This window comes from Elephas maximus, chromosome 7 (genome assembly GCF_024166365.1).
Source record: "Elephas maximus indicus isolate mEleMax1 chromosome 7, mEleMax1 primary haplotype, whole genome shotgun sequence".
In the NCBI taxonomy this organism is placed as follows: Eukaryota; Metazoa; Chordata; class Mammalia; order Proboscidea; family Elephantidae; genus Elephas; species Elephas maximus.
In genome coordinates this window covers 17,876,623-17,903,967 of record NC_064825.1, presented here as the reverse complement: position 1 = coordinate 17,903,967, position 27,345 = coordinate 17,876,623, and the positions used below count along the sequence as shown (strand labels likewise).

Below are 27,345 nucleotides of genomic sequence, written 5' to 3'. Positions count from 1 at the left end.
GGTTTTCTGTGTATAAGATCATGTCATCTGCAAGGAGAGATACTTTTACTTCTTCCTCGCCAATCTGGATGCCCTTTATTTCTTTATCTAGCCTAATTGCTCTGGCTAGGACTCCCAGCACAATGTTAAATAAGAGTGGTGATAAAGGGCATCCTTGTCTGGTTCCTGATCTCAAGGGGAATGCTTTCAGGCTCTCTCCATTTAGGGTGATGTTGGCTGTTCGCTTTGTATAAATGCCCTTTATTATGCTGAGAAATTTTCCTTCTATTCCTATTTTGCTGAGAGCTTTTATCATGAATGAGTGTTGAACTTTGTCAAATGCTTTTTCTGCATCAATTGATAAAATCATGTGATTCGTGTCTTTTATTTATGTGGTGGATTACATTAATTGCTTCTCTAATGTTGAACCATCCCTGCATACCTGGTATGAATCCCACTTGGTAATGATGAATTATTGTTTTGATATGTTGTTGAATTGTATTGGCTAGAATTTTGTTGAGGATTTTTGCATCTACATTCATGAGGGATATAGGTCTAATAATTTTCTTTTCTTGTGGTGTCTTTACCTGGTTTTGGTATCATGGATATGGTGGCTTCATAGAATGAGTTTGGTGGTATTCCGTCCTTATCTATGCTCTGAAATACCTTTAGTAGTAGTGGTGTTAACTCTTCTCTGAAAGTTTGGTAGAACTCTGCAGTGAAGCCGTCCAGACCAGGGCTTTTTTTTTTTGTTGGGAGTTTTTTGATTACCTTTTCAATCTCTTTTTATGGGTCTATTTAGTTGTTCTACCTCTGTTTATGTTAGTTTAGGTAGGTAGTGTGTTTCTAGGAATTCATCCATTTCTTCTAGGTTTTCAAATTTGAGTATAGTTTTTCTTAGTAATCTGATATGATTCTTTTAATTTCAGTTGGGTCTGTTGTAATATCACCCATCTCATTTCTTATTTGGGTTATTTGCTTCCTCTTCTGTTTTTCATTTGTCAGTTTGGCCAGTGGTTTATCAATTTTGTTGATTTTTTCAAAAAACTAGATTTTGGTCTTGTTAATTCTTTCAATTGTTTTTCTGTTTCATTTAGTTCAGCTCTAATTTTTATTATTTGTTTTCTTCTTGTGCCTGTGGGTTTCTTTTGTTGCTCTCTTTCTATTTGTTCAAGTGGTAGGGCTAATTCTTTGATTTTGGCCCTTTCTTCTTTTTGGATGTGTGCATTTATTGATATAAATTGGCCTCTGAGCACCGCTTTTGCTGTGTCCAAGAGGTTCTGATAGGAAGTGTTTTCATTCTCATCGGATTGTCTGAATTTCTTTATTCCATCCTTAATGTCTTCTATAATCCAGTCTTTTTTGAGCAGGGTATTGTTCAGTTTCCAAGCGTTTGATGTCTTTTCCCATTATTGATTTCTACTTTTATGGCCTTATGGTCAGAGAAGATACTTTGTAGTATTTCAACGTTTTGGATTCTGCTAGAGCTTGCTTTATGACCTAATATGTGGTCTATTCTAGAGAATGTTCCATGTGCACTAGAAAAGAAAGTATACTTGGTTGCTGTTGGGTGGAGTATTCTGTATATGTCTATGAGGTCAAGTTGGTTGATTGTGACATTTAGATCTTCTGTGTCTTTATCGAGCTTCTTTCTGGGTGTCCTGTCCTTCACTGAAAGTGGTGTGTTGAAGTCTCCTAGTATAATTGTGGAGCTGTCTTTCTCACTTTTCAATGCTGATAAACCAAAACCAAAAAAAACCCACTCCTGTCGAGTCAAAATGCTGATAGAGTTTGTTTTATGTATCGTGTAGCCCTGTCATTGGGTGCATAAATATTTAATATGGTTATATCTTCTTGGTGTATTGTCCCTTTAATCATTATATAGTGTCCACCCTTATCCTTTCTGATGGATTTAACTTTAAAGTCTATTTTGTCAGAAATTAATATTGCCACTCCTGCCCTTTTATGATTGCTGTTTGCTTGATATATTTCTTTCCATCCTTTGAGTTTTAGTTTGTTTGTGTCTCTAAGTCTAAGGTGTGTCTCTTGTAGGCAGCATATAGATGGATCTTGTTTTTTAATCCATTCTGCCACTCTCTGTCTCTTTATTGGTGCATTTAGTCCATTTACATTCAGGGTAATTATGGATAGGTATGAATTTCGTGCTATCATTTGATGTCTTTTTTTGTGTGTCGATAGGTTCTTTTTCCCACTTGATTTTATGTGCTGAGTAGATTATCTTTATATCCTGTCATTTCCTCATATTTGTTGTTGTTGATTTTGTTTCTGCTGAGTCTGTATTTTTCCCTTGTATTTTATTTTGATGAGTCGGATAGTTTGTCTTATTTACCCCTATTTTTCTAAATTTAAAACTAACTTTTATTTCTTTGTATCACCGTATGTTCCTCTCCACATGGAATATGTATGATTACATTCCTTAGTCCCTCTTTATTATTTTAATGTTGTCTCCTTTTATATAATAACATCGCCGTTACCCTCTGTTGGGCTTTTTTTTTTTTTAACTTTGCTTTTTTCTTGGATTTCCCTGTCTGGGTTGACTTCTGGTTGCTCTGCCCAGTGTTCTAGTCTTGGGTTGATACCTGATATTGATTTTCTAACCAAAGAACTCCCTTTAGCATTTCTTGTAGTTTTGGTTTGGTTTTTACAAATTCCCTCAACTTGTGTTTATATGGAAATGTCTTAATTTCACCTTCTTATTTAAGAGACAGTTTTGATGGGTATAGGAATCTTGGCAGGCAATTTTTTTCCTTATATTTTTTAAATATGTCATCCCATTGACTTCTCGCCTGCATGGTTTCTGCCGAGTAGTCCAAGCTTGTTTTTATTGGCTCTCCTTTGTAGGTGACTTTTCTTTTATCCCTCGCTGCTCTTATAATTCTCTCTTTATCTTTGGTTTTGGCAAGCTTGATTATAATACATCTTGGTGACTTTTTTTTAAGATGGAGTTTTATTTGGAGTTCGATGAGCATCTTGGATAGATATCTTCTCATCTTTCACGATATCAGGGAAGTTTTCTGTCAACAAATCTTCAACAATTTTCTCTGTATTTTCTGTTATCCCTCCCTGTTCTGGTACTCCAATCACTCGTAGGTTATTTCTCTTGATAGATTCCCACATGATTCTTAAGGTTTCTTCTTTTTTAAAAATTATTTCATCTGATTTTTCTTCAAATATTTTAGTGCCAAGTGATTTATCTTTGAGTTCAGAAATTCTAGCTCCTGCTTGCTCAATTCTGCTCCTCTGACTTTCTATTGAGTTATCTAATTCTGTAATTTTACTGTTAATCTTCTGAATTTCTGATTGCTGCCTGTCTATGAATTTTCCCAGCTTATTAAACTTTTCATTATGTTCCTGAATGATCTTTCTAACTTCTTCAGTTGCTTTATCTGTGTGTTCCTTGGCTTGTTCTGCGTATTGCCTCATTTCATACCTGATGCCTTGAAGGGCTCTGTATATTAAACTTTTGTATTCTGCATCTCATAATTCCAGGAATGCACTTTCATCTAGAAGATCCCTGAATTCTTTGTTCTGAGAGCCTTTGAGGCGATCATGGTCTGTTTCTTTATGTGGCTTGATATCAACTGTTGTCTCTGAGCCATGTATAAGTTATTGTATTAGTTTATGCTTGCTTACTGTGTCATAGCTGCTTGATTTGTCTTGTTTTGGTGTAGCCCTATGGGTTGCTTGAGTGAGCTAACTTGATTATTTTTGCCTTTGGAGCTCTGGTGTCCTATCCACAGCTGGCTAGAGCAGTTATCGGGTGTATCAGTCTAGGAGTCCATTTGGTTTTCTTGTATGAATTCAGCTCAGGTTTCCAGGTAGCTGATATCAAGTGTGTGGTACAGGCTCTGTCCTACATTCTTAGAGGGGCAGGGGTGATTGGTGTATATACCAGTATCTGATTGCAGCAGGGGGTCAAGCTCTGAACAAGGCAGGGGGCTGAGAACTGACCCCCAAGTGTCTCTGAGGAAAACACATCTCTGTTCCCTACAGTGTGCTGGTGGGTGGGTTCTGCAGAGGGGCCATGGGCACACAAAGTTTTTGGTTGTAAGGACTGGGAGTTACTAGTTATCTTTGGACCCCTGTCACGGGTGGCTGGGTGACCTGAGTGGAGCTACCAGCCCTTAGGTCCCTGATGTGGGTAGGTGAGGACCTTGTTTAATAGGCAAAACAATGCCAAACGTCAAAACCCACCTCTCCAAAGCACAGCTGAAATGGTTGGAGTTTTCCAGCAAGGGCCTATTCTCCTGAAATAGGCCCACACAGGTCCATGCAGAAGGGAAAGGTGCTCAAGGTTCATGGATGGTTTATGCCTGGACAGGAGCTGCTTCTGTTCTGAGCGCCCCCGGTTAATGGAGCTAGCAAATTATCTTTTCCCCCCAGTTGCAAATTTTTTCCTTCCCCAAGGCCAGGAGGATAGCTCTAGGTGCTCAGCAGGGTCTATCTCAGGCCCAGGGCTTCAGCCACTGAAGCCATTTGGGGGTTGGCGGGGGCGGGGGGGGCAAGGTAAAATATACACAAGTACTTAGCTTTTGCTGAGAGAGCCCTTCTGCTCAGGTTCCAGAGGTGTGAGTGGGCTGCGTGGCTGGCTGCTTCTCTCTGAGGAAACTGTGGCCGAACGTTAGTACCAGCCCGCCACCACTGCCACCGCTCTGGGAATGGTGCCTGAGGACTCCCTGTGATTCAGGTCCAGTAACTCCTCTCCACTTCTGAATGGCCTCTTCCTCCCCCTGCCCCTCCTTTCATTGTCTAAGCTTGCCTTTGATGCTCAGGGCTCCCAGCTTGTCACAAATATACTCGTTTCACTTGTTTTTTTTTTGGGTCTTTGTTGTAAAGAGGGGTCGACGGAAGCGTGTGTCTATTCCGCCATCTTGGCTCCACCACGATGTCTTTTTTTAAAAACCTCGTTTGACCTTCTCACATAGGAAACGGGAAAAGCAAGATCCAGAAATACTAAGTTGTTTTATTTCTTAGAAAGAAAAACAATGGGGACAATGATTCAAGAGACAGGGTAAGATCATTTGAAGCGGATTTTAACTTCTTAAAGGAAAAACGACTCTTGAGAAAATTGTTGTGCAATGAGGTAAAACAAAGAAAAGAAACTATTTTCTGCTGGATTCACATTTTAAACATTGAATCATCTCCTTATCAAATTTGGAAGTTTTGTCCAAGAGATAGGCATGTCATCAGGTGCTCCTGCATCATCATCATCAACATGAACTAGACATTATTCTGAAAATAATTGCTAAGATGGCATATTTCCAAGACACATAAATCAGGCCCTAAAGTCATGTATCATGCATAACCATGGGTCTAGCTAATGACAATGTGGTTTGTTGTAACTGCCTTTGAATTGGCTCTGACTCATGGCAACTTAATGTTCAACAGAACAAAATGTGGTCTAGACCCGCTCGATTTTCACAATCAGTGGTATACTTGAGTCCATTGTTGCGGCTACTGTGAATTTTGAGTGTCTTCCAACCTAGAGGGCTCATCTTCAAGGACTAAATTGGACAATATTCTGTTGCGATCCATAGAGCTTTCACTGGCTAATTTTCAGAAATAGATCACCAGGCTGTCTTAGTCTGGAAGCTCCTTTGAAATCTGCCCACCGTAACAGGCGGCCCTTTTGGTATTTGAAATACTGGTAGCATAGCTTCCAGCATCATAGCAACATGCAAGCCACCACAGTATGATAAACTTACAGATGGGTGGTTAACATTCTGTTATTCTTGTTAGGGAAGCTTTACTGATACATATAATCACTATAAATTAGCTTCCAAGTATCAACTGGTTTATCACTTGCCACTTTCATACTCCAGAGAAGACATTCCCCAGAGAGCTGTGTTTACTACTGATGCTACAGGGATTAAATAGTTTGTATGGATCCTTAGGAGCTCTTGGGTAGTACAAATGGTTAATGTGTGCAGCTGCTAACCGAAAAGTTGGGGGTTTGAGTCCACCCATAGTGCCTTGGAAGAAAGTCCTGGTGATATACTTCTGAAAAATCAGCCGTTGAAAAGCTCATGGAGCACAGTTCTACTCTGACGCATGTGGGGTCACCAAGAGCCAGAGTTCACTCGATGACAACTGGCTATGGATCCTCAAGTGTCTCTATGGCAGATTAAAAATGGCCTCCCACCTCCTGCCCTTGACAGGTTAGGCATATCTATGTCCTTTCCTCTTGAATCTGGGTAGATTCTGTGACTGCTTTGACCATTAGTAACAGGCAAAAGTGATGTAGTACCTTTAGAGATTAGCAGCCTTTCTCTTAGAACACTTGCTTTGGAGCCCTGAGCCACTATGTAAGAATTCTGACTTTCCTGAGGCAACATGCTATGTGGAAGCCCAAGATAGCCATCCGGAGAAGGGAGAGAGTGGGGTCAGACTGCTTCACCCATTCCTGCTCAGGTGACAGGCATGCGAATGAAGAAGCTTTTAATGATTCCAGTCCCAGTAACTGTCTGACTGCAACCACATGAAAGATACTGAGCAAGAACTGCACAGCTCTAAGTTGTCACCCCACAGAACCGAAAGGGATTGCTGTTCTAAGCCACTAAGTTTTGGAGTGATTTGTTGTTAGGTAGGAACAACAAGGGATCTTCCTTAATTAAATCTTTGGGAGACCAGGTCATCCCCCACCCTCGGCTAGCTTACCGAAAAAATGTTTGTCTACTCTGAAGTTAGGATAATCCCTGGATGGCGCACATGGTTAAGCACTTGACTAACAGATGAATGGCTGGCAGTTCAAACCCACCCACCCAGAGACCTGGCAATTTGCTTCCAAAAGGTCATAGCCTTGAAAACCCAGTTCTACTTTTCACACATGGGGTCACCATGAGTTGGAATTGACTCGAAGGCAACTAACAACAACTCTGAAGTTGCTGAAAAAACGTAATATGCATATAATACTTTGCTGTACTTGTTAGCTGAGTACTTAAATTTTAATTAACACTTTTCCTGTTTAAGAAATGGATTTGAATTCAAATGGCCACCAGAACACATGAAAAGATGCTCAACGTCATTAGCCATCAGAGAGATGCAAATCCGAACCATGATAAGATTTCATTTCACTCCCACTAGGATGACTAAGATTAAAAAATAAATAAATAAATAACAAATGTTGATGAGGATGTCGGGAAACCGTAACCCTTATTATCTACTGTTGGTGGAAACGCAAAATGGTACAACCTCTGTAGAAAACAGTGTGGTGATTCCTCAAAAAACTAAAAATGGAACTACCATATATCCTAGGTATTTATTCAAAAGACTTGAAAGCAGAGACTTAAAAGGAGACTTGTACACCATTGTTCACTGCAGCACTATTCACAATAGCCAAAAGGTAGAAACAACCTAAATGTGAATAAAAAAAAAAACAGATAAGCAAAATGTGGTACGTACATACAATGGAATACTACTTAGCCAATAAGAGAAATGATATCTTGATACATGCTACAATATGGATAGAACTTGAAGACATTATGTTGAGTGAAATAAGTCAATTACAAAAGGACAAACATGACGTGACCTCACTTGTATAAAAACACAAGAACAGGCAAATAAATAGAGACCAAAATTTCTGAGTGGTTACCAGGGGTTGGGGAAAGGTGGTATCATTACTTATGGAGTACTGAGTTTAGGTTTATGGTGATGGAAAAGTTGCATTGGTTAAGGATAAGAATGAACAGCCAATTAACATAACTGCTGTCAATAAGCTGTACACCTGTAAAAGGTTGAATTGGCAAAAATCGTGTAATATATTTACAACAATGACAAAGAAAGGGAGAGTAGCTGCTGAGGCAGCTTACGTACAATCAAAACCTCAAGGGATTTGGTTCACTGGTTTGGTAGTTTAGGGCCATGGTGTCATGGGATATCCCAGTCAACTGGCCTAATAACATGTTTAGTACTTCCATTCTACCTCGTAGTTCATTACATAGTGCCTAGGGTCTTAAAACCCTGCAAGTTGCCATTCAAGTTACAACCATTAGTCTCTGTTTGCCTGGATCAATAGAGGAAGAAAGAGAGTCATTAACTGGAGAAGGAAATGGAATGTGTGGCTAATTGCCTCCATGAACAATTGCCTCCTTTGTCATGAGACGAGAAGAATTGGATGGTGCCCAGCTAACGTTACCGAACATTTTGATCAAATATTCTATAAAAGAACCTTGATCAAAAGGGGGAAAATGGAAAATAGAATTTTAAATTCTCATGGTTTCCAGATTTTCTGGAGCCATGGAGGCTGGAAAAGTCCCTGAAACTATTGCCCTGAGATATTCTTTTAACTTTGAAATGAAAATATCCCCTCAAGTCTTTTTAAAACCAAACAATATTTTAGCTTAACTGATAAAGAATGTCAGCCTTGAGCACTGTGCTCTTTTAAGATCTATTTATATGGAATCAAAATGACATCAGCAACTCAAAAGATTAGATAGGAAACTTGGAGGGCAGTAAGTTTATGTTAATGGCGGAGGAAGAACTTGGAAAATAAGGGTGAGAATGGTTGCATAACTTGAAGAATATAATCAATGTTACTGAATTGTACCTGTAGAAATTGTTGAATTGGTGTATGTTCTGCTGTGTGTATTCTCAACAACAATAAAAATAAAATAAACTAGAAAAAAAAGGATTTGATCTGTGATCGAATGATTGCTGAATGCATGAATGTGGCAAATGAATGATTAAACGCACAAATTAAAGTCAGACATGAGCTTTGTGGAGATAGTTTACTTAAATGTTTCATTCATTGAATGAAATGTCATGCTCTTAATTTTAAGTTGACAAGTTTGAATGCTTCACAATTCTCTCCAAAATATACATCACAAGCACATACCTTTTTCTTGACTCTAACAAAACGTTGGTTTGGGATTCCCCAAACCTGTTATCTAACACCTCCACTCCATTGCTTGTGTGGTTCCTTTTACTTGGAACTCTCTTCCTCTCTCACAGCTCTGACTCATTCTTTGCTGTAGGTCAAACATTACTTCCTTCATAGACTTAGTGATCTATTCAGTCATTCCATCAGTCAATCAACAACCATTTGTTGAGCACCTACTTCATACCAATGATTATGCACCTGACTGAGTTACTGAAAAAGCTAAGGTGGTTGCAGTCTAACATGGGGTAAATTTGAGAGAACAGTTATAATACAGCGTGATAAGTATTTTGGGATTTTTTTTTTTTTTTTTTAGATGTGACATTCAACACAGGCTAGGAGAATCAGGTAGGAAGTCACAGAGAAAGTAGCCCCTGAGCTAATTCTTGAAATGCAAGATGGTGGTTGGTAAACAAGAGCGAGAGGGCATGGGGGAGGACTTTTGTAGTTTGTTTGTTTTTATTTAATTAAAAAAAAATCAGAGATTATTTATTGGGAAGTCAAACTGAAGTACTATTTTCCACCTAGTCAATTCTGACTCATCGCAGTTCCCATGTATGTCAGAGTAGAATTTGTTCCATATGGCTGATTTGTGTTCTCAATAGCTGTTTGGAAGTAGATAGCCACACCTTTCTTCTAAGCTGAATGTATCAACCATTTACATCACCCGGGAAATCCCAAACTGCGTTAAAGGGGGTTTAACGTAAGTAACTGGAGTTCCCGGGTGGCGCTCAGCTAACCCTAATGTGCTTGGCTGCTAACCAAATATTAGAGGTTCGAGTCCACCCGGAGGTGCCTTGGAAGAAAGGCTCAGTAATCTACTTCTGAAAAATCAGTGACTGAAAAATCTGAGAAGCACAGTTCTACCCTGACACATATAGGGTCGCCAGGAGTTAGAATCCACTCCATGGCAGCTGGTGTCCTGTAAGTAATTAAAGGGCTCACATAGTACCCAATAATAAAAGTACTTTGAAGGGGGAGTGGACAGTGATGGTTAGTTTTCTCTAGCTCATCCATCCAGCTTTCCCCAAGTCTTCTTGTTCTAGTGACTGGGATCCCACTGTCACTATCAAAACATTAGCCGTGGTGTCAGCAGTTGGGTGTGGTGAAGGCTTAATTGTTGCAATTCAGCCAGGAGTGTGATTAATTTCTAGACCTGGGTTTCAGCAGTCTCAATGCTAGCTATACTCAGAAAGTGCTTCTAGAAGTACAATTCTCTAATTCTTTTCTTCCCCCTTGATTATTTTTAGCCTGTCTGTAATGGAAATCCTACTATGCATACTGCAGGCCAATGCTTCTCAAAGTGTGCTCTGTGCTGCTCCTTGAACTGTTTGCTGCCATTCTATAATGAAATAAGAGCACAAATGGAGACTATGTGCTTAGAGGTTCTTACAGCAGCTTGAAAGTAATTTTAATATTAAATAAAATAATTTTAAAACTGGGCATTTCTAAAATGTCTTTGTCACTTCATTTCCTAGTAATTGCTTTTCTATTGTATTTCTCAGAAGAAATGGAAACAGAAATGGTCCTTCACTACAGAAGGTTTGAGAATACTGCTTTCAGAGGAGGAGTAACCAACACCCTCCAATACTCTAGTTTCCCTCTATCAGACTACCTCACTCCTCTTTGTCTCCTAAGCTCTTGACCTTTGTTATCTACTTAGATGCTTGCTCCTCTTGGAAGCCTCCCCTGGCCTTCATTATTAGGGCTGGATCTTCTCCTGGGTGGTCCCACAGCTCTGAGTGCTTTCCCATTATGGTCACAGTACCCTGTATCCATATCCATACACTGCTCACTTGTCTGTCTTCCTCTGGATAATATAGGCTCTCTGAGAGTGGAGTCCTGTCTGTAAAGCTCTAGCACTGTACCTGCTACACTATAGACATTCGGTGAATATCTGTTAAACAAGTGAATTGATTAATGAGTAAAGGAGTGGAAGAGACAGAGTGAAGTTCCCTCTCTTCCTGGTCATTAAGGCATTTAAGACCCTCCTTCAAGGTTTTCCACCTCACTTCAGGATTTAGGATGAAACTGCCCTCAAGGCTGTTCTGTCCCTAATCTACCAGCTGCTTCCGAGGTGACCTGGTCCTGTTCAACCTCCTAATATGATTCTGCATTACATCATCTTAATCCTTTCCTGCTTCATTCCTCCTTCTGCCTCCACCAATTCATGGGCTTCCCCTTCTCAGGTCTGCTCATAGCTGGATCATCTTCCTGTATTTCAAATGTGGTTCACACGTTTCTTCCAAGGCCAAATCTTACCACTACCATGTCACCTTTTCCCTTCCCTCTGTCTCTCTTTTTGTGCGTGTATGTTTTGCTCTGACTCTGCTATTTCTCTGTCTCTTACACACATATGCAGCACAGTACCCTAATGCTTGTTAATAGCAAGAAAGGGACATTTGTAACTCATTTATAACTCATGCATACAAAACCTGTTATTGTTCACAATTTTATAATATGCAAATGCTCTATCCTACTGCTGCTTGGTGCCTGGGTAAGAAAGGTGACTGAAATTCAGAAAGAGAAAGATACCTCAGATCAAGTGAGGACATCGATGACCAATTTTCCCTACTTCAAATTTTGCCTTAGTGCTCGTTCTAGAAACAGCCATGTGTCTCTCTGTGTCAAGGATATCATTGCCAGGTTGTGAGCTCCAAAGGAGTGCAGGGCATTTCAGCCTACAGATTTTCTTTGGAAGAACTGGATTTTGGCCTGAATTTTCTGGGTAATTGCTATGTGGCTGTGCCTCCACATAAGGAGTTCGTGCACTGTATTAGATATCTATTGCTGTGTAACCAATTATCATAAACTTAAAGGCTTACAACAACACACGTTTATTATCTCAGTTTCTGTGGGTTGGGCATTTGGCATGGCTCAGATGAGTGCTCCACATAGGGTCTCACAAAGTTGCAATTAAAGTGTTAGCTGGGCTGCATTCTCATTTGGAGCCTTGACTGGTGAAGAATTCACTTCCAGGCTCACTCAGGTTGTATTCACTTCCATTTCTGTCTCACTACCACTGTTCTATGGCCATTTACTGACAAGTCCCAGCCTGTTTGCAACTTCAGCATCCTTTTATCTTCTCAAAGTTAGAGCCACTTGATCCTCTCCCGCAGATGCGCACATACTCCCAATTCCCAAAACCAGAACTAGCAGGGGTAGGGAGCATTGAAACATTCACTGTACTTCTTTCTTAGGATCCTCATCAATTTACGTTAGTGCTGGTCTTGCCCTTCTGGTCTTGCTGGTCTTGTTTCATGTCTTGTTCAATAGTTCTTGCCTATAATTTGGGTAACTTGTCTTCTGTTGTAGTCCCTGCTCAGAGATTCTTACTCTGATACTAGACAAGCTATGACTTGTCTCTTCCTCAAATTTAAGCTACCCCACCTCTGCCTTGCCTTGTTACCTGGGGCTTTGTTCTCGAATTAGGGGTTGGGGCCCTGCTAACCAGTGGTATCCAGCCTCCCAAGTGACAGCTGCTTGCCTTCCTGCCTGGAATTCCCAGTAAGTCTGACCTCAAATCGTTCTCTGTGTTCCTCCCACCTACTGGGATCTCCACTGACTCATCTTTAGACCCCATCTGCTTGACTAGATGATGACTGGACTCTGGTTTATACCCCTTTTGGATATGTGTTTTGTCTATTGCTTGTAACTCTTTGTCAGCACGTGCACCTGGGATAGTTTCTTGACTGGTGCCCTGCCCCAGTCCCTGATTCTGAACAGATTTTGATTCAACAAGTTCTGCTGTAAGAAGTGGGTCATGCCAAGATCAATTCCAAGGCTTGCCAAATCTGTTTCAGAAGTTAATCTTATGTGCAAAGATATCATAAAAAAAAAAAAATCATAAGCGAGGTAGAAAATGATCTGGCTTTCCATAGGTAAAGAAGAAGGTGAAGGTTGGAGACAAACGTAGGCAATGTGAGCACAGGCATATTGTTAGAAAATTACAAGGATCAAGTAACATCTCTTTTGTGTACCTCCGCCTATCCACTCTGCCATTCCTCTGAGGTAGCCCTTTATTTTGCCCTCTCTAGACATGGCACAGGCAGAATCCACAGGATATGGCAACTGAAGGAATGTGGCCTGTGAGCAAAATAAAGAAGTCAAGATAACTGAGGTTTTAGTACTAAGAGATGTAAGAAGGTGATGCTGTTATTGGAACCAGGGAGTACTGAAGAAGCAATAACTGTGGGGTGGTCAGATAATATTGAGGAATTGGTAGAACCATAAGAGTCAGATTTCCCCTACCTTCAGGGGAACTAGGAGGCTTCTGTCCATAAGTAAAGGATTCCATTTAATTTTGTTGAATCTAATAGGATCAAACAGGCAAAAAACTCAATGAACTCAATACTTCTCCAGCAGAAGGAGGTGGAAGGAGGGGTGAAGTGAGTGAAGAAACGAAGGATTAAGATGGTATAATGGAGAACCACATTAGGAGGTAGAACTCTTCCAGATCACCTAGGAAGCAGCTTGGAGATCAGGGAAGGGAGAGTAGCCTTGAGAAAGTATCTGTTGAGCAGTTTTTCAACAGATACGCTCACACATTTGAAATGACATATGTAAAAGGATGTTAATTATAGAACCAGTTTTTTTAAACAAAATTTTAAGGACAAACAAAAATTGTGTTAATAAGGGATTGGTTAAATAAATTATGAATTCATATATTAACTATGTAGTTATTTAATAGAGTGAGGCAGCTCTCTGTTACTGCTATGGAACGTTCTCCAAGATATATTAAGTGAGAAAGAGTGAAGTATGGAATAGTATGTAAAGTATGCTACACTTTGGGTTAAAAAAAAAAAAAGACTTCATAGACATGCTCATAAGTACATAGAGTAGATGGAAAGAATCACAAGAAATTAATAGCCATCATTACCTCTCTAGGAAAGAGAACTGAATGATTGGGATGAGATGGGAGGGAGAAAAACTTTTTATGAAATAAATAATGTTTCCTTCCTTCTGGATTTTAGGTCATTTGCATATACTTCTAATTCAAAGGCTAATGTAAAATACTTAAAATAAAGAAATGTTTTGTTTTCAAGAAAAAAACCCTTTGCAGTTATGATAAATTCTATCTAATACATATTTCTGATTCTCCTCCTAGATCCATAACAAGATATGACTTGCCCATCTTTGAAGTTAGGAGATGCAATGTAATTTTCTTTGGTCAATGACATGTAGACAGGATGATGTTTGTTATATACAGACGAAGCTTTAGGAATCAGTGTGCAATTTACCAATCTTCTTCTGCCACAGTGAAGAACAGAGCTCAAATTGGTAGCTGTTCCATCAGCCTGCATGTGGAAGTGAGAGCAACTTGGAATAGAGATGCCAACTTGTTATGGATTGAATTGTGTCCCCCTCAAAATATATGTCAACTTGATTAAGCCATGATTCCCAGTATTGTGTGGTTGTGTTCCATTTTGTGATTGACATAATTTTCCTATGTCTTGTTTGTTGAAGCCATCCACTTGTGGTATTTCTGTTATGGCAGCACTAGATAACTAAAACACAACTGAATACCGCGACGGTCTTTTAGTATTAAGCCACTGAAATTTGGAGGTTGTTCATTACTGCAGCCATAACCTGGCCTTGTGTGACCGACACATCATTTTCACAGGGTTCAGTCCTGAACCATCTTCTCTTGTCTCTGCTGCCTCCCCATATATCCTCATCTACTCCCATGACTTGGCTGATGCCCCAAACTTCCACAAGTTTATCTACTCTGTTTTGAGTTCCAGACATCTTTATCTAATGGCCTATAGCTTTTTATTCCATCTGAAAGACCTTGAATGATTGGATTCTGCCTAGCTGTCTAACATCATCTTACTCCAAAGCCACACTAATCAGGTACCCCACTTACTAATCTCCAATCAAATGGCCTTCTTCCAGTTTCTTGTATATGCCAAGATATGTTTACCTCTGGGCCTCTACACTGTTTTCTGTTTTTTCTTTCTAGAATTTTCTATCTCCTCCTCCCGCATCCACCTGGTTAATTTAAACACTTTTTTCCCCATTATTGTCCCCTCAATCTTTAACATTTAGCCTCCATACAAGATTATTCCTCTTTGCTGCTCTGTCATTTAATATCATGTTTATGATTTGTAATTACCTATTAATTTGTGTTCTTTTTTGTTTAATTTCTTTCTCCCACCAGACAAATCTCAGCGAGGCTGGGTTGAATGTGCTTTCCTCACTAGCATCTATGACAGTGCCTGGTATTTAAGTGAATTAATAAAAGAAAGAGCAAGCTTCTATAAACTCTGATGTCAGATGTATAACTTATTGGTGATAATCCTGTCATAGGATTGACATTTGCACATGAACTCTTTCATTTACCAGAAATTGCCAGGTACAAAATGGTAACAAGAGACTACTTTAATGAAAAGGTGAGGAAGACATGAGAAATTTGGTTGCCAGGTCAGGGAAGGGAGAACCATGGAAGAAACACTTGGGTTAAAAATGAGGCAACTGGACTCCAAAACAGGTTTGTTTCACCACTTATAAAATGATGAAATGCACTAGATAATTCGATAGGTTTCTAAGCTCCAACATTAGAGAATTCTATTTCCTAATTTTGCCCAGAACCAGCCCTACAGGACAACTATCGAAATTACTCTTTCTTCATTAGGTGTGTGAAAAACACTCACTATATCTAGGAGGTAAAAAATAAAATCCTATTGTGGAAAGGGTGGGAAAGGGCAAGTGACAGCCATATGTCCCATCCATGGAATGTGTGATCTTGCTACGTCTACCAGCAGAGGATCTGTCAAAAGCTCAGTTCACAGTGTGGTCAGTGTAGTGAAAAGTTATTCTAGGAAGGAAGCAACATGCCACAAGTAAAAAATTTACTAAATAATAAATACAACACCAATACATTCTCTTGCCAGCTGCACATGAGTATTTTCTACTTCAATTCAATGTATTCCAAGAGCAACTGAAGCAGTTCAGATCAGTGCTTCACAACACGGGAAGATATCCATCCAAATCCTAGGGTCAAGTCTCATCATCTTCGGCCACTGCACATTTGGGAGCGATGAATGATTTTGACCCATAATAAATTAGGTGAATAATGGATTAATTTATAGTGTCTATGTCTTGTCCTCTCTATATCTTGCCTAGCATTGTAACCAGCTGTTACTCTTTAATATATGTTTCACCATCTTGGCATTAGGGTCAAACTGAAACTGTGATGATCCACTGAAGAAATAAAAAAATCCTGCAAATATAGATGAGGAAAATCATGAGACATTCTTCAAGCAAATCAAGTTTGCAACGTGTATAACTCAGAAAAAGAGCAAGCTAATAATGGGTGGCATTTATTAAGTGGTTGCTGTTTGCTGCACTAAGTATTTTACATGCTTTATCCATTTATCCTTACAAATAAAGTGAAAAGTGTTACTAATAAGGGAAAAAACCTGAAAACCAGGAAGGCCCTGTGATTTTTTCCAAGGTAATTCCACTAATGAAAGATTAAAAGAGGACTCAATCTTGTCTCTGTCTGACTTCAAAGCCAGTGCTATAAAACATTAGATTATACTGTCTCCAAATAGATAAAATTTATATAATATTTTAAAACCCTGGTTTATTTTTCTTTTTATTCTAATCCCTTCCTCCCCTACCAGTCCTAAATCGCAGCTTGGAAAGCAATTGAATCCAAGAGAATTAAATCAGCATTAAAATATACCAGAGGTCAATTTCCTGCTTTGCCTACATTTTGGTCCAGATATCTTGGTAATAAGGTTATCAGCTCCATGGGCATTATGATGGTCAAGCCTTGGCATCTCCTTCCAAATTTTTTTCAGAGAAAGCAACAACAAATTTTTCTTTCCCATCTGGCCATTACCAAGAATCACATTTTGTCTATTTTGAGCATACAGGGGGATGACTACCATTGTAGACAATTGCATACTGTAACAGAAGGCCAGAGAAAGTCCCTCGGGAAGAGATAGGAAAGGGCAACAGAAATCGATAGAGGTGAAAGACAGCCAACCAGTATTAAACTTGACTCACACTTGGCTGTATTTTTTTACACCACTATTCATACAAGAGAATGGCGATAACGCGAGGGATAATCCTTTGATTTTATATGCAGGTCTGAAACAGTGACTTGGAGAAATTATATGGAAAATTCAGAACAAATAAAATTTAAGTCCATCCTGCAAAAATCTTCTGGAGTTTGGAATGAAAGAATGTAAAACTGATTTGAAAATTGTTTTCGCTTTTCACTTCATCTTAATGCCATAAAATCCCCACACATGCCCCAATTACAACAAAACAAGTGTCCTCTTACCAAATGCCTGTAATACAGCATCGACCTTTGGCTTAATTCCTGGGAAGTCGTCAGCTATTAGTCTGGGGAAGCCTTGCTCCATGGACTGGCTATTTTCATCAAATCTGTACCAAAAGAAATACAACTCAGCATTGTGTAGAACCTCTACACAATGGTATGATGTAATGTTAAAGTTCCAGTATGGAATCCTGCATTAACTTATCAAGTAGCACGCAAAACCCAAAACCAAACCCGTTGCCGTCTAGTCGATTCCTATTCATAGCGATCCTATAGGACAGAGTAGAACTGCCCCATAGGGTTTCCAAGGAGCAGCTGGTGGATTCAAACTGTTGAGCTTTTGGTTAGCAGCAAGTTCTTAAACACTGTGCCACCAGGGCTTCTGAAGTAGTACAATGGGCTACAAAAATTATGATTTTCTTCGGGTTACAAGCTCACACCTAAAACAATATTTTCCCTAGAGACAGAGACATCATGCTATTGTAGAGTTCCATACATATGTCTGAAGTCAGTTTTCTAAGCCTGAACACAGAAGACCCAAGTCCTTTTTTGCCACAAATACATGAGGACTATATACACACAGGATACAAAGTGAATTAAATTATTTGCTAAAAAAAAAAAAAAACTTCTGGTTCTCTACCACACTGGGCCCCTGGAGACCTTTTCTTCAGAGCCTGCCACAACTGGGCTTCCTATGGTAGCTTCATGGTGACTGGCAGCAGAATGAGAAACAAATGTGACTTTGGCCTGCAGTCTGGACTTAGTTGGCATCTTCTGCTGTATTTTGGTGCCTGGGTACATGATCCAATGATCAGCCTTTCTGAGAGCCCTTTGTTATATCGAGGAAGTCGATCAACTATTAATTGTCTTCATCACAATCAGAAAGTTTGAGGTTAGAGGAAGTTAGAGGGTAGGGCTGGGGGTTTTCCTTAGAGAAAGAAAATAATTTCCCTAATCAGGCTACAGAAAAAGTCATTCCTATTTCATCCTTACCTCCAGTATTTGTCCTCTATGAAGAAGTACGTTTTCTTCTTTCCCTTATCAGAAATGGCTGCATCAATTTTCCTTACAGTTGGAGGAAAGCCCAGGGTATGGATGCCTTTTGGGTAGCCTGCTTGTATCTCATTTCCTCTTGTGGCCCAGAACTTACCTCCTATTGAAAAAACAAACCCAAGAAATTTTAATGACGCCTTTTGGGTTTTAGAAATGGCTTTAGTGCATTACTGTGGTAAAAATGAAATCTTGATTTTAATTCCAACCACCAAACCAATGCCCAGAGACCCTGGTGCCATAGTGGTTAAGAGCTACTGCTGCTAACTAAAAGGTCGGCAGTTTGAATCTACCAGGTTCTCCTTGGAAACCCTATAGGGCAGTTCTACTTTGACCTATAGGGTCACTGTGAGTTGAAATCAACTCGATGGCAATGGGATTGGGTTTTTTTTTAAGCCAATGCCCAGTTTATAGGAGATTTTTAATAAATATTCCTTGAATGAATCAATGAGAAGACCTTTACGTGTCTTAAGTTTATTGTCCGTAAATTATAGTTACCAGTCCTTGTTTTTTCTTGTAATTGTTGATGATTTCTTAATCTAAATTTCTAACGTTGACTTTTCTCCCAGGTTTCATATCCACAAGTCACTTGCTTGCTGGATATTTCCTCTTGGATATGTCATAGTCATCAAGTCCAATCTGTGCTGCTTCTAAATACCTCTGGGATCCACCCAAGTTTGAGTGAATTAGTCTCTCTGTCTTTATTTTCTTCCCTTCCTTCCTCCCCTCGTCTGAATCCTTTCCTCACACCCCTGGCCAGGATAACTAAGCTAAAACACCCATCTGTTGTGTATCTCTCTTGCTGCACCTGAACCGAATGACTTGTATTTGTCTGAGCAGTTCCAGATGCTCCCTTACTTTTGCATAAACAGTCCCTTTTGTCTTGAAGAACTTTCCACTTTGTGCATGCCCAGCCTCTCTCCACACAGCAAAGTTCTTCTCTTTCCAGACTTATCCTAAGCAGTATCTCCTCTCAGAGATCTTAGCTGAACCTTGGGTTCCTCTGTGCTCCCATGGATCCTGGCTTCCCTCAATCCCAGCATTTATCAGATGGTGTGCTGATGGCTTCGTCTCTGCTTCCCCCTCTAGAATATGAGCCCCTTATAATAAGTTAGGATCTCCACTAACTAGCACAGCGTCTGGCACACCATAAACGTTAGGTAAATTAATGAATAGTAGCAATGCTTTACAATTACATAACCCTCTACAATTTACCACGCAATTTCACATCATTTCATTTAATTCTCACAAAATGAAATTAAGCCAGAAATAAATGTAAAAATACAAGAAATCCCTATAGAGTTCTACATTTAACAATCCTCCAAATAACTTACGATTCAATGAAAAAAAAATGGAAATTAAAAAAACTTAAAAGTGAGCAATAATGAAAGTCCTGCATATCAGAACTTGCAGTATTGAAGATGGGATGAAGCAAAAGCTGGGGAGAAATGGATACTTACAGGCTTAAGTGCTTATATTAAAAAAGAAGAAAAATTGCAACCTACTAGGTAAATAAATATCAGACTTAAAAAAAAATATCAGACTTAAGAAGGCAATAATAAGGATATAGACAGAAACCAGTTAAATAGAAAACCAAAATACAATAGAAAGAATAGAAAAGCCAAAAAGTAGCTCTTTGAGAAGACCTATAAAATTACCACATATTTTATCAAGGTAATGACGAATATGAGAGAAAGGCATAAAGAATCAACATTGTGAATGAAGAATGAAACAAAACTTCAGCTATGATTAAAATTACAACAAAATAATACCATGAAAATTTTATGCCACCTGTGAGGTGGTATAAAAAAACAAACAAGAACCAAACCCAGTGCTGTCGAGTCGATTCTGACTCATGGTGACCGTATAGGACAGAGTAGAACTGTCCCATAGAGTTTCCAAGAAGCGCCTGGTGGATTCAAACTTCCAACCCTTTGGTTAGCAGCCGTAGCACTTAACCACTACACCAGCAGGGTTTCCTAGTGGTTAAGAATTTGCTACCAGAAGGTCGGCAGTTCAAATCCACCAAGCACTCCTTGGAAACCCTATGGGGCATTTCTATTCTGTCATAAAGGCTCGCTATGGGTTAGAATCAATGGCAATGAATTTTTGGTTGCCCTGATACAATATAATCTTAACTATTAAAGCTTTATAAGGTCTTGATATCTAACAGAGCATGTTTCCTCCTCTTATTCTTCTCCAGCCCCTTTGCTCTTCCACAAAAATGATGAAGTCAGCTTGTCAAGTTCCAGGAAAAATCTATTGGGATTTGAATTGAAATTGCCTCACAGCTATAAATTGACATATTTGCTGTATTTTGTGTTTCTGGCTATGTTATTTAAGCCTCACTGAATATTTTCAAATAAAGCTTATAATGTTCTATGTACAGATGTAATTTTAGCATTAGCACTAGGTCTTTAAGGGAACAAACAGACAAAAAAACCACACAACATTTAATATAGTGGAGAAAACTCATGTCCTGATGAAATTTTTGCAGTAAGATTTCTTTCCACAAGTTAGAAACCCTTATAGAATATTTACCTTTAAAAAGAAAAACTGTGTCCTTGCTTTCAACTTCATATGCAGCATCCAGTTCTGACGGAAGAGAGGGCCAAAATGTAGAAATCAAGTGAAATTCAGGCTTGGGGTTCCAGTGGGTTCTGCGCCAAAAATATCTGTAATACATCAAAGCTAATTGAAAATGTCTTTCTCCTTCAGATATTTGAGGGGGGAAATGAACATATTCTTCTCTTGCTTTCAATAAATATTAATTTATCCTTTTTCTTAAGTCTGTATTGGACCATCCTCTTCTGTATGATTCCAGAGTTATGGAATCTATGGCAGAAAATGTTTTAACAACATAATTATTTAGCTTGGTTTAAGTTCTAAAAGCCTGCAACAGTGTGTACACTCATTTATTATGCTTCAAAAAAGAAGTAGAAAAATATATGCCTATTTATATCTGTATGGGAATAGAACATCTCTGGAAAGATACAAAGGAAACCGGTAGTGTGGTTATACACACGGGGAGAGCTGGTAGTTTAGAGATGGGAAAGAGATTTGTTTTTAACTCTATCTTTTGCTGCTGTTTGAATATTTTGTCATAAGTTTTTATTATTTTTTCCAAAATTAATCAATTTAAATAGTTGCATTTATTAGCAAAGGTAAAGATACCACTCTGATTCTTAAGATCCATCACTATTTTTTGAAGCAATTCATGATTAATGATAAGTGAAATAATAATTATTTACCTATTCTAAACATTCACTGTCTGTGCCAGGCCTATTCCAGGCTCTGGAAATATAAAAGTGAACCAAACAGATAACTCTGCCCACCTTCATGGAGTTTACATTCTAGTGGCCAAGAATCATACTTGGTAAGTCTGTAAAAAAATGACCTGGACAATTTTAAGGAGATGTTAAAAATGCAACAAGAACTTCATCTGAGGAAACATTTCATTTAAAATATCTGTCAAGTTCTTGTTTTTTTTTTTTTCTTTCTGAGCATCGTAGATCAAAAGAAAAAACAGGAAAAAAACAATTTTCCAGTCTCACCTGCCTTTAAAGAACAGCATTTCTCCCCTGAGAGTGCTGACTGCGTCGAAGGACAAGTCAGGGTCACACATGGCTGGTGTCTCAGGTGCTGGAGGGATGAATTCTGTGGGCACCACAGGTTCCTCAGGGGAGGCAGGGGGAGGTCCTAAAGGGAAGAGATGCAAGGATGCAAACCTTAGGAGAAATGTGATGCTTTGTCAGCTACGATGCTTTCCAAGCATTCTAGAGCTGCTTTGATTTGAAACCGTAAATGTAGCATTTCCAAGTTTCCTGAAGACCATCATTGTAAAGTTTTCCTGCAGAGTTACAACATCTAATTTTCCAGCGTCACTCACCATAAAGGGACTGAATGCCATTCACATCATCTTGAGAAAGGTGGAATCGGGCCAGGTCTGTGAGTGGGTTGTAGACTGGGTACATCAAAGCTTCAGGGTTGGCCGAATGAAAGAGACCCAGAGAATGGCCGAGTTCATGAGCAGCAACAAGGAATAAATTGGTCCCTATTTGAAAAACCATAAAACTTCAGCATCTGACAGCTATTTATTCCATAAATATGCATACAGAATGCGTGCCGGCTATATAGACCATCCTTGGACTCACACAATCTCTTTTCCTGACTTATGGGTTGATTCATTGATTGACATACTTTACAGAAATCTATGTGTTTTCAAGGTTGATGTGAAGTCAATGTCTAAGACAGTTTTTCACCATATCCTTCCCTAATCCTCTCCTTGGTCAAGAAAACCAGGCCATTTTTCCTATATTGACTGTGATAAACACTGTTTCCAAAAGAATTTCTTTGGAGGGACTAAGCATGTCAATAAAGATAACTCTTCTTTTGTCTCAAAAATAATAAGTTAGGCATTTTTTAAATTTAGTAGCATGCATTTGTGACAACCTCAGCTGAAATTAATCACAGTATTCACATTACTCCTCAAACTCTTTTTTTTTAATAATATGTTACTGTGTTTTGGGTGAAGGTTTACACAGCAGTTTATGTTCCCATTCAACAATTTCTACACAAAATTGTTTAGTGACATTGATTACATTTTTCACCAAAAACCAACCAAACCCTTTGCCATCGAGTCAATTCTGACTCTTAGCGACCCTATAGGACAGAGTAGAACTGCCCCCATGGAGTTTCCAGGGAGTGCCCGGTGGATTCGAACTGCTGAACTTTTGGTTAGCAGCCATAGCCCTTAACCAGTATACCACCAGGGTTTCCACATTCTTCACAATGTGTGAATATTCTCATTACTTTCATTATGGTTGTTCCATTTCCATTAATCTAGTTTTCCTGCCTCCTTACATTCTCATCTTTAGTTTAAAGTAATTGCTGACTGGTCTCAAATAGGTGGTTTTTTAAGGGAGCACAGTGCTTAATGGTGATATTATTTTGTGAGCCAATCTGTTACTTAGCTACAAGGTGACCTCAGGTTAGTTTCAGTTCAAGGTTTGAAGAGTGTCTTAGGGCAATTATCTCAGGGAACCCTCCAACCCCAATCTCAACCAGTCCAGTAAGTCTGTTTTTTTTAAGGAATTTGAGGTTCCATTACACATTTTTTCTTCCATTCTCTCAGGTTCCATCTGTTGTAGCCCTGATTAGGATGGCTAGCTGGGCACCACCTAGCTCTTCTGGTCTCAGAGTACATGAGGCCATGGTTTGTGTAGGCTTTTTTTTTTTTTTTTTTTGTAGACTAGTTTCTTCTTTGAGTCTTTGGTTTTCTTTTTTCTTTTTTGCTCCAGATGAGTAGAGACCAATAGTTGTATCTTAGATGGCCACTTGCAAGCTTTTAAGACCCCAGACTATTTCTCAAACTCTTAAGCTACAAAACTTCCTGTTATTGCCCACAGAGATTCAGCCTGAGTTGTTCTTTCTCCTATTCATTATAATCAAATAATTTTTTATTGTCAAAAACTTTCCCTTTAGTAGGTGCAGTTGGATGTCCATGGTCTTCAGTTTAAAATAGAAACATACCCCGTAACTGTTATCTGAAGCATAAACATAGCTGGATTCAGCTTTTCTTCCTATTATAAAAATTTTTATTGACAGTAATAGAAATTATTTAACCAAGGCTCCAAGCAATTTTGCAAAAAAGAAGGGTTGTCCAAATAAAAGAAACTATTTAATGCAGCTCAAACATCAGGTTTGTTTTCTCAATAAAGACAGTAATTAAAGATCTCAATCACTCTCATAAATAGCAACTGTTTCAACAGAGAGTTTCCAAACTTCAGAAGCCATTTGAAAAAACAAAAAAAGATAATAACGTGCAGTTAATTTTCATCACTGTTTATATTTACTAAAGCCCCTCAGAACTAGTGTAGAAAAAAAAGCTTTTAAGCTAGAAACAATAACTTAGTTATTGTAAAATTGAATGGTGCTTATTATAGTGTGCCTGGTGGGGCACGAAAGAAATGCAGACATTTTATGAAGTTCTTCAATAAGGATTAGGACAAAGAGTGCTTCTCGTTACCACTCAGCTAATTAGAAATTTTAGTTACTTAGGATGTTCCATTTACTGCTCTATCTGGATAAACAAATTCTTCTGGGATAGGTGTTAGGTGCTGTTGAGTCAGTTCCAACTCATAGACACTATGTACAACAGAATGAAACACTGTCCAGTCCTGTACAATCCTTACAATCTTTGCTACACCTGAGCCCATCGTTGCAGCCACTGTGCCAGTTCATCTCGTTGAGGGTCTTCCTCTCTTTCACTGACCCTCTACATTACCAAGCATGATGTCCTTCTCCAGGGACTGACTGGTCCCTCCTGATAACATGTCCAAAGTACTTGAGACAAAGTCTCACCAACTTTACTGCCAAGGAGCACTCTAGCTGTACTTCTTCCAAGACTGACTTTTTCATTCTTCTGGCAGGCCATGGTATATTCAGTATTCTTTGCCAACACCATACTTGAAAGGCATCAATTCTTACTCAGTCTTCCTTAATCGTTGTCCTGCTTTTGTATGCATATGAGGCAATTGAAAATACCATGGCTTGGATCGGGCACACCATAGTCCTCAAAGGGATGTTTTTGCTTTTCAACACTTTCAAGAGATCTTTTGCAGCAGATTTGCCCAATGCAATATGTTGCTTGATTTCTTGACTGTTGCTTCCATGGTGTTCATTGTGGATCCAAGTAAAGTATAAAACCTTAGCCACTTCAATATTTCCTCCAGTTATCATGATGGAGCTTATTACGGTTGTGAGGATTTTTGTCTTCTTTATATTGAGGTATAATCCATACTGAAGGCTGAAGTCTTTGCTCTTCATTGGTAAGTGCTTTGAGCCCTTTTCCCTTTCCACAAGCAAAATTTGTCATCTGCATGTTGAAAGTTTTTAATGAGTCTTCCTCAAATCCTGATGCCATGTTCTTCTTCATGAAGTTTTTTGGGTTATTTGCTCAGCATACAGATTAAATAAGTACAGTGAAAGGATACACCCCTGATGCATGCCCTTCCTGATTTTAAACCACACAGTATCCCCTTAACCTGTTCTGATGGCTGCCTCTTGGCCTATGTGCAGGTTCCTCATGAGCACGATTAAGTGTTCTGGAATTCCCTTTCTTTGCAATGTTATCCATAATTTGTTATGATTCACACAGTCAAATGCCTTTGCGTAGTCAATAAAACACAGGTATACATCTATCTTGGATAGAGATGGGCATTATTTCTGAAATCATTTTGAGAGAGTTATGACCCACCTGTTTTATCCTCTGTCCATCGTTCATCATCATCGAAGTGAACATCTCCATTTATCCCTGGCCCAGGTGCATAGGCGTGAGCCACAGTGGCTCCAGGTCCATCAAAAGGGAAAAAGTCCCCATGTTCTAACAGGGAAAATGATTTTTTTATTGGAGAGATGAATAATTAGGATTTCTTTTTAATTTTTCCAAAAAAAAACCTGATACATGGATATATTTCATGTTTTTAAAAATAATTATTATTTACCTCTGACAGCAAAGGAGATCATTATGTCAGCCTCTCCATTATTCCTGGAGAATGTGAGAGGAGTCACCTCCTCCCAGACTTTCAGAGCTTTCTCAATGGCGGCATCAACAGCATCTCTTGGCAGATCCAGTGTATAATTCACAATCCTGTAAAAGAAAAATAGAAGGTAACATTTTCTCCTGTGACAGTAATTTACAGAGTATAATCTTATAATCTTATGTGAAAACCTATAAGTAAAAATTACCTGTAAGTAAGGTGAGTCTTCCTCCACTTTGGTGAGCTAGGAAAGGTAGTGAATTGACCGACATCGGGGACTCCACATCTGGGCTTGCGCATCACCTCCAGGGTGTTGGAGTCCAGCTTCCCCGTCACCTCCAACCCAAGGAACTTCTGCATTTCTTGAATTTTTCTAACCATAGGGCTGCTGTCCTTTCTTCTTACAAACTGTTTCACATCTTTTGCAAGGTCATAGTATTTTTCTAGATATTGCTTATGAAAAAATAAGCATAGATTTTAGGTAATTTTTACAGTTGCCTGAATGTCACAATTTAATTATTCTCTAGTTTATTGAAACCAAAGCAAACAGCACACTTAATTTGATTTTTCATGAAGACTCCTGATTTCATTATTTTATCTTTGTACTAAGTTTTAAATTTCATTGCAATTTAATCTGCTAGCCAAGTAAAGAATTTGAAGTTGAGAATTTAGATCCAACCTGTTTAAAAAAGAGAAACATAATTGTATGCATACTTTGAGCATGTCTAACTTTTTCCACTTTACGTTGTTAATATAAACCTGGTCAAGACTAAATGGGACAAATTCTTGTGTCCAAACATGACAACCAACGATATAAACATTATTACTTGGTATCATTGCAAGACTAAAATTCACATGTTCTCCCCACCCTGCTATTATTTTAACTAAGGAAATTCTAAAATCAGTTTTTCAGAAGCTTTCCATTTATTCTCTTCACTTAGTCCTGAAGCTGCCTGTAATATTTTATTGTGTGACCTTAAGTAATTATCTCTTCTTCCTGGGCCTCTTTTTCATTTTCTGTTAAAATGAAGGGACTTCCACTTCTAGCACTTTAATCTCCCTGATCCTAAGTTATCCCAACATAATAACCCCCAATCGAATCATTCTGCTTACAGCTGACTTTGAGTCTGGCTGTAATCCCCTCCTCCTCTGATTATCAAGCTGAAACAAACACACTTGTCTCTCCACTTGGACTGACCAGGGGCGTCATGGCCCCCACCATTAATTACCTGGACGAGATCCATGTTTGAATCCTCCTTCACTGCCCCAGCCAGTGGATAGGCCAAGCAAATTGGCAGACATAACAGCACAAGGACGACAAGGTGCCTCATTCTCACCATTTTCACCAAAGGAAAACACCTTCTGTGACTACTGGCTTCTCTCTCTACCTGCTAGTGGCTGGACTTATATAGGGCGACAAGGCTTATATCATCATGTGTGTTTGGTGACTAAGGTGTGTGTGTGCTCTTTCTTTTTTTTTTTTTTTTATCTGAATGAAACCGGAAAGGGTCACCAGAATTCAACAGGAAGATGATACAGACTCTATCAGTAATTTCCCTTGAACTTCGAAATGCACAAGAGAATGA

The 27,345-nt window shown here is 38.9% G+C and overlaps 1 protein-coding gene across 2 annotated transcripts; it reads right to left on the bottom strand.

Annotated features, from left to right (window-relative positions):
• Positions 1–15,715: 15,715 nt before the first annotated feature.
• On the bottom strand, positions 15,716–27,135 carry MMP10 (matrix metallopeptidase 10). 2 transcript variants are annotated; one of them, XM_049890503.1, is made up of 10 exons: positions 26,989–27,135; positions 25,968–26,212; positions 25,724–25,869; positions 25,477–25,602; positions 22,108–22,272; positions 21,773–21,917; positions 20,760–20,893; positions 18,162–18,321; positions 17,172–17,275; positions 15,716–16,097 (listed from the first exon to the last, which is right to left on the bottom strand). In XM_049890503.1, exons 1-10 carry the CDS (start codon positions 27,097–27,099, stop codon positions 15,997–15,999), a joined length of 1,437 nt encoding a protein of 478 aa, XP_049746460.1. In that variant the 5' UTR covers positions 27,100–27,135; the 3' UTR covers positions 15,716–15,996. The 2 variants fall into 2 exon arrangements, with proteins under 2 accessions (XP_049746460.1, XP_049746461.1); XM_049890504.1 differs by lacking the exon at positions 25,477–25,602.
• Between the last annotated feature and the right edge of the window lie 210 nt (positions 27,136–27,345).

Bases quoted from the DNA above. Each gene is read 5' to 3' on its own strand.
- MMP10 (XM_049890503.1), bottom strand. From the start codon at position 27,099: ATGGTGAGAATGAGGCACCTTGTCGTCCTTGTGCTGTTATGTCTGCCA. The intron at 22,273-25,476 runs GTGGGTCATAAC...TTTTTCAAATAG, and splicing joins ATGGACAGAGGATAAAACAG to GGACCAATTTATTCCTTGTT. The intron at 20,894-21,772 runs GTGAGACTGGAA...GATGTATTACAG, and splicing joins ATGCTGTTCTTTAAAGGCAG to ATATTTTTGGCGCAGAACCC.